General features: G+C 44.1%; 1 protein-coding gene across 2 annotated transcripts in view; it reads right to left on the reverse strand.

Moving 5' to 3' along the window:
• LACTB2 (lactamase beta 2) overlaps nt 1–6,085 on the reverse strand; it is a 43,436-nt gene extending 37,351 nt beyond the window's left edge. The window contains exons 1-3 of one of the 2 annotated variants that reach the window (XM_019527780.1): nt 5,907–6,085; nt 5,115–5,278; nt 3,678–3,804 (exon numbers count right to left, since the gene is read on the reverse strand). In XM_019527780.1, the coding sequence (XP_019383325.1) occupies nt 3,678–3,804; nt 5,115–5,278; nt 5,907–6,028 (413 nt within the window). In that variant the 5' untranslated portion in view covers nt 6,029–6,085. The remainder of the gene's footprint in view (nt 1–3,677; nt 3,805–5,114; nt 5,279–5,906) is intronic. The other variant, XM_019527782.1, reaches the window with a different exon arrangement.
• Between the last annotated feature and the right edge of the window lie 645 nt (nt 6,086–6,730).

Consider the following 6,730-nt stretch of genomic DNA (forward strand, 5'->3'; position numbering starts at 1 on the left):
ACCCCTCCCACCCCTAGGGCTCCTTCCTGCCCATGGCAGGGGGTCGGACTCAATGATCTGTCTAGGTCCCTTCCAACTCATTTATTCTATTACAGGTATTAAACTTAATGCGCAGTAACAACAGCACATTAATGTATGTGTAGATGTGCCCATTTTGTCCTAAATTAGACCCAAGTGGCAAAAAACCACCAAGAAATCCTTAGACCACTTATTTTGACCGTCTTCCTAGCACTTCTTAAAATTATTCTCTTACGTTCTTTTCCTTTACCTCTTCTGCTCTTGACCAAAGTTTGGGAAACAGAATGCATGCAAATGATATACCAAATTGTCATTAAGTCACTCAGAGCCTAATGAAGTCTGCAGGACTCCATACGATGTGCACCAATTGTACACAAGAACTCTCAGTCTTATAATACCAGTGGTGCTCCATGTTTTTCCACAGCAGGCCAGATGGGCAGTGCCCATTCCATCCTCAGCCCAGATCCAATGTTCTCGATCCAATGCCTGGGGTTGGCATGGCAGGCACCATCTGGCCATATGGATGGGGGCAGGGAGCAGGCCAACTTCAATACAGCCTGGCAGGGGAAAGAAGCTTAAGCCAACTACACAGTGGCTGGCCCACCCCAGCCCTGCAGGGGGTGGGAAGGGGGGTGTGGCCTGTCCTCAACAGGTAGAAAGGGGGCATGGCTGGGCCCCAACCAATAAGTGGTGGGGGAGGGTTATAACTAGGGATCCTGGTTTTCTGTGATAAAAAAATCATATATATTGCACATAGCATTTACAGGCACCGCATGTAGCATGCGCCCCAGGATGGCTGAAACAGGTACCGTGTGTGGCATAGTCCTGGAGCTGCTGGGGTGGACACTGCATGCAGTACAGCTGCTGAGCTGGCCAGACTGTACCACATGTGCTGCCTGTTCCAGCCAATCCAGGATCCATATAAAACACAGCACTTTTCAAAACCAGCTGGAGTGGCTGCCAGATCAAGTATGCTGTGGGGAAGGGAGGTCCATGGGCCAGATCAAGTCTGCAGACTAGATCTGTACCACAAACGCGTGTCATGCATCGTCTGGGTCTGATCAGATCCAGGGGTCACAGGTGCATGCTCTGTTCCATGTGGGTCTGATCAGACTCAGAGGTAGCACCTGAAACCAGATGGCGGGATTCTGTGGGTCAGATCCGGCCCACTAGCCATAAGTTTGACACTCCTGTTCTGAATAAATTAAATACACTGCACTGCCCTTACCCATAAAGTCTATTACCTTAGCACAGAATGATATTAAATTAGTCTGATATAATCATCTTCTGAGTAAACCTAAGTTGTGTTTTGTTCCATTTGCCACTTCCTTCCATATCTTTACCTATCCTTTCCTCCAGTATGTGTTGGTACCATTGGTATGGCAGTACTATTAAAGTTGAGCTGCCAGCCCTATAATTGTTCAGACAACATTCTTTCTCCCTTTCCTGAAAACAGGCACTACATTTACTATTTTCTAGTCATAAGGTACTCTCTCCCTGCATTGACAGGTTCTGAAAAATCCATACTAGAGGAATTGCTATTTCATGTGCCAATCCCATCAACATTCCACTGGAGATTACCCATGCCTCTAATCTTGTGAGAGTGAGCAGTCTAAGATATGTTTCCAGCTCAGGTATGGTAATTTCTAGGTGCATGTCTATTATTTATTATAATACTCAAGGGATGATTATAGACAGGATGGTGATGAGTTTTTCTACATGACCATGGGGGACGGAGAGGAAATTTAGGTTGGTGATTAGAATGAACTTCCTGTCTAATCTGTCACCACTGCCTCCAGGGAGCAAGGCCAGGGGTGGGGGGAAAAGAGGCCAGCAGCACTCCCTTCACACCCCTGCTCCATCCCTGCCATCATGGTGGTGCTCAGCTGCTGTCTGTCTGGAACACTGTTGGAGCACTCTGACTGGTTGTTTCAGACAGCCAACCAGGGTGTAAATAAAGCGTGACAGACAGACAGAGGCTTTTTTATAATACTAGAATATTTTCAAGAGCAGGTTAGACAAATACTTGTCTAGGCTGGTTTTATCAGGCATGATCCTGCCTTGAGCAAGGGACTGTACTAGATGGGTCCTTCCAGCCCTACTTTCCTATGATCCTATGGTCTTACTGTAAGATGCCCTGTTGGAAAGGTTAGAATATAAAGCTAATCAATAAATAAGTTTGTGACTGTAGCAATGTACCACTGTATCATCTTTGAAAAGGTATTTCCACCATAAGAACTGTACTTAAAAAACTGCACCTGCCTTTTTACCAAAACCTCCCAAGTACAGTAAAATCTGGTAACTCATCATTCTAGGGGAGTGGCAATGATTAACTAATTATCAGCAGCCAGCCATTTTCTATTTTTTAAAATATTTATTGATTTTTAAATGCAATACAAAAATAAAAATACACATATCTCAACTGTACATATCATTTGAACATGTCTGTCAGAAACAATGAAAGAGAAAAGAAAAAAAAGTAAGGAAGGAGGGAAGAGGGAGAGATAAAAAATGAAGAGATAGGTGTGCAAGGACTCCTGGTTTGGTTGCCAAAATAGTCTAAGAACTCTCTCCAAGTTGCATTTAATTTTTCAAAGCAGTTACATCTGGAAGACATTTTTCTCTTCATAGATGCCAGCTACACCATCTCATCATACCAGGTTCTGACCTTTGGAGATATCACTAATGTGCAACTGACCATATCCAAATTTTCGTGAGATAGTATGCAAAATATATGTCCAAACATAGTAAAGAAAGATTTTGCTATACAGAAGAAAAAAGCAGATTACAAAAGTTCTGAGTGCAAATCATATGCACCTTAGTTCACAATATGAGAATTGTATGATTATATAAATGTTTATCTTCCAATTTGTAGTATAAAAAACCCAGAAAGCTCACTATGTAACAATTACATGACTATGATGGAGTAAAACCATCAAACATTTTTGCTTTGTATATAAATTATCAACTGTTCTACTATTTGGAATTATCTTCTATTTTAGCAATGAATGCATGGATGTTTTGTTGAGCCAAGAAAAGCTGGAAAGCATCAAACAATTTGTAGGCATCAGCTGACCTGGCAGGTTCCACAGAGAGCATAGGTCAGTACCTTCTAAGCTGCCGAATTACCAGGAACAAATCCCATTGTGTACCCAGTATTTTGTGCACAAATCAAGAACACTCTATAGGGGATTCAGTGCACTGACTAAGGCCACAGCGATGATGATGAGTTATCTCAATAACTAATCAATCTAATTTCACTGCAGATAAAATTGTGCTGAAACAAACAGAAGCTAAAAGATATTACAAGTAACAAAAATAAACACACTAACGGAGGTTTTTACCTTAAAGAGAAACAAGCACTAGAGACTCTGAGAAGTCTACCATGAACACTGATCAACTTTAAAATGATGATTAAATTTAAAAATCAGTTCATTCTACTGCAAAGGGCAGCAGTATAAAACTCTATAGATACAGTTAATATCTACTGAACTGTTTTTATTTTTGGGGAGGGCAGACAATATCACATCTTGGCCCCTAGTTACATTTATCATTGGTTAAGATCAAACTTAGTATACACAACAGCTCAAGAATCATGAAAAAAATTATAACATAGTATTAAAAATGATACAGCTAACTTGCACAGAAGTTATCTTTACCTGAGAGTGGCTCCTTCGGTCTTTACCTCATCTCCATCTTTCAGATATAAATACTTTTGTTCTCCCCTTCCTATTATTTCTTCACGAGGTGGGCTGCGTGGAAGCTTACTAATGCAAAATTTGGAACCTATTTTTAAAAGGTAAAATTATATTTCAGATTGTTCCTGTCTAAACATTGGTAATTGACTAAACAAGGCCATTTCATAAAAATTCAAAATGACAGTTGATGTACCATTAACACATGGTCTACAGCACATGCAAAATTAAAGAATAAAAAATTTACATAAATATCTTATGTTAATAGAGCAACTTAATTTATAGCCACATAGGAAGAATCGTTCAAATGCCAAAGAAAACCTCTGAAGGGACAGATGTGCCAAACTATTTTTGGTAGGTAAAACAAGAAATAGTAATTTCACTTAGGAAAAAATAAGAAATTTTCATTTTGAAGTTTTACAACCTGTTACTGGTTTAATTTTCAAAACCTGTTTCTTGTTCACAAATATACCATCACTTCCAACAGCATTTGGGAATTCCTGGAAAGAGTAGTGGGAGATATTCCCAAAACAACAGAAAGGGGCTGTATTCTCTATGCTGTTCATCAAGTTTATAAAAAAAAAAACAACTTTCACTGTTTAAAAAATTAATTAATTAGAATTTTAAAAGTCTAGCTTAATATGTATCAACGTGATATACTGTTCATTTCTGGTAAGGGTAGATGTGAAAAAATGTGATAATTTTGGGCCAACTGCAAATGGTTTAAAGAATTTTATTATTCAGGAAAAGCCATATGAATTAGGGATGTGAAAGGGGAAGCAGTAAGTATATTTTCCACTGGGGAGCAGGATTTTACTTTTAGGGGTGTTTTTTCAGTGATTCTAGGCAAAACTGTGGAAACTGATTTTTTGCGGTTTCTGCAATAATCGTGAAACCATGATTTGAGTAGGTCCCTTGTTATTGGTTAACTGTTTAAGCAGTATCATTAGAAAATTTAAATGGGCAATTATTTAAATTATATACATCTCCCTAATTTGAATGGCTGTTTTACTTTTGCTACTCAAGTGAAAATAATGATCAACACGCTATAGATGGTACTGGATATCACTATCAACCTCCTACTATTGTGTGACTTATCAATATTAAACTAGATTTTTCTCTCATCATTCTAGGATAAGAAGAAGGTAGAATGAAGCTTCTTTCCTCCAAACAGACATATGCTAATAGGAAGAAGAAATGCAGTGACTAAATCAAATATGTGTGCTATTCACTGCACTTACACTATGCACTGCAGCAATGCCATCAAATATTTAAATACAGTGTACAGGTCATACAGAAAATCTAGCTAACAGGCTTACAAAACACCTAATGAGATGTTCCTTGGCCACATACCTAACAAGCCACGGTCCTTCAGCACCTAAAAATTAATCCTCTGCTTACCTTTATTGATGTTTCTACATATGTCGGAGATGCCACCAGTGTGATCAGCATGCCAGTGTGTCACTAAAATCTCTTGTATTGAGATGTTGAAATCATTGAGCGCCTGCTTTAAACAGCCAATATATTCAGGTATTGCTGGCTCTCCTGTGTCAATGAGGATCCTTCTACATTTAAAAAAAAGAAGGCAGAGACATTCCATTAAAAGAAGCAGCCTGAGAATTAAGAGAAGACTAGCACAAAGCTTAATGTTTTATAACCTACAGAGCCCTGAACACAGAGATGGCACTAGCCTCCCTGAGAGATGCCTTTCTCCTAGTGACGGATACCCCAGGGGCAGTCAGCACACCTGCCTGGCTGGAAAAGCTACTTATGGGCTGGGCTGGGCTGGGCTGGGCTGGGCTTGGGGGAGATCTCAATTGCAGGAGTGGGTATTTTCTACTGGGGCTGCAGGAGCCATACCCAAATTTCCTTCTTCAGTGCTGCCAGGGTCTTGCAGCCACAGGGATCCTGCAGAGACCCTTCTTCCAGCCCAGCCTGAACCGAAGCCTGCCCATCCGGCTTCAAACCAGGCCACGGCCTGAGGCGGAGCCCGGGAGCAGGGCCCAGCCTCCGCCCTCGCGCCCACCCTCCGCCACTGGCCCGAGTGACCCCGGCTCGCTACCTCGCGCATGCGCTGCTGCCAGCTGCTCCCCCACCCCGGCCAGCGCTGTGACGTCACGGCTCGCACATCCGGCGAGGAGATGGAGCCCCATAAGGAGGGGAGGGGGAGGGAGCCCTGCCAGTGCCCATTACCTGGGCCCGGTGCCCACCAGGTAGGTGTTGGTGCCCTGCAGGGTCATGGGTCCCGGGTTGCAGCCCAGCACACGCACCACTCGCGCCGATAGCTGCTCGATGCGCGGCAGCAGCGCCGCCATCTTGCTAGCGCGCAACTGCAACGGGCGGAACGTACCACGTCAGTCGCGCGAGCTCTCCCCGCCCTGTTCTGTACGTGGCTCCGCCTCCTCGCGGCGGAACAAACAGTGTGCATCATGCGGAACGTCTCCTTCCCCCCTGTCGCCGACATGGTTCCGCTCCCAGCTGAGCGGTGCTGAGGGGCGGGGCTTGGCTGCTGATCTGCGCCGCGGCTGGTTGGGTGCGTGCGCACGTTATGCTGAGTGCGTCGAGGAGGATTGAGCTGGTCAAGCATCGCCCTGGCAATTTCGCTCCCAGCGGAGCCCCGGAAGAGGCGCAGTGAAGGAAGGGACCTCCGTGCATCCTCTAGTCAGACCAAAGCAATCCATTTCTGACGTAGAGGTGCTCCTGCTCCATCCAACTAGCCAAATCTGGCCTGTAGAGCCATGGCGTTTGGCTGTGGGGCTCGCTTACGGGTTGGAAAACTTGGTGGGGCGTGTTGGAAGCGTCATGGGGCTGGCTCCAGCCTCAGTCGGGCCATTGTAGTGAAAGGAGATGAGGCCCACCCTCCAAGCGTGTCCAGATCAGGCTGGGCTGCTCTCCCTGCCGGCAGCCACAACTCCAGACCAGGGCTGCAGGTGCCCTATTCCCTACCTGTGTGTCTGTATCAGGGCTGTCCTGCCAGACCCGGACTGGGACTGGGCTGTTTCCACGTTGCGATGATC

This window comes from Gavialis gangeticus, unplaced genomic scaffold (genome assembly GCF_001723915.1).
Source record: "Gavialis gangeticus isolate Ggan-Ray unplaced genomic scaffold, GavGan_comp1, whole genome shotgun sequence".
Taxonomy (NCBI): Eukaryota; Metazoa; Chordata; order Crocodylia; family Gavialidae; genus Gavialis; species Gavialis gangeticus.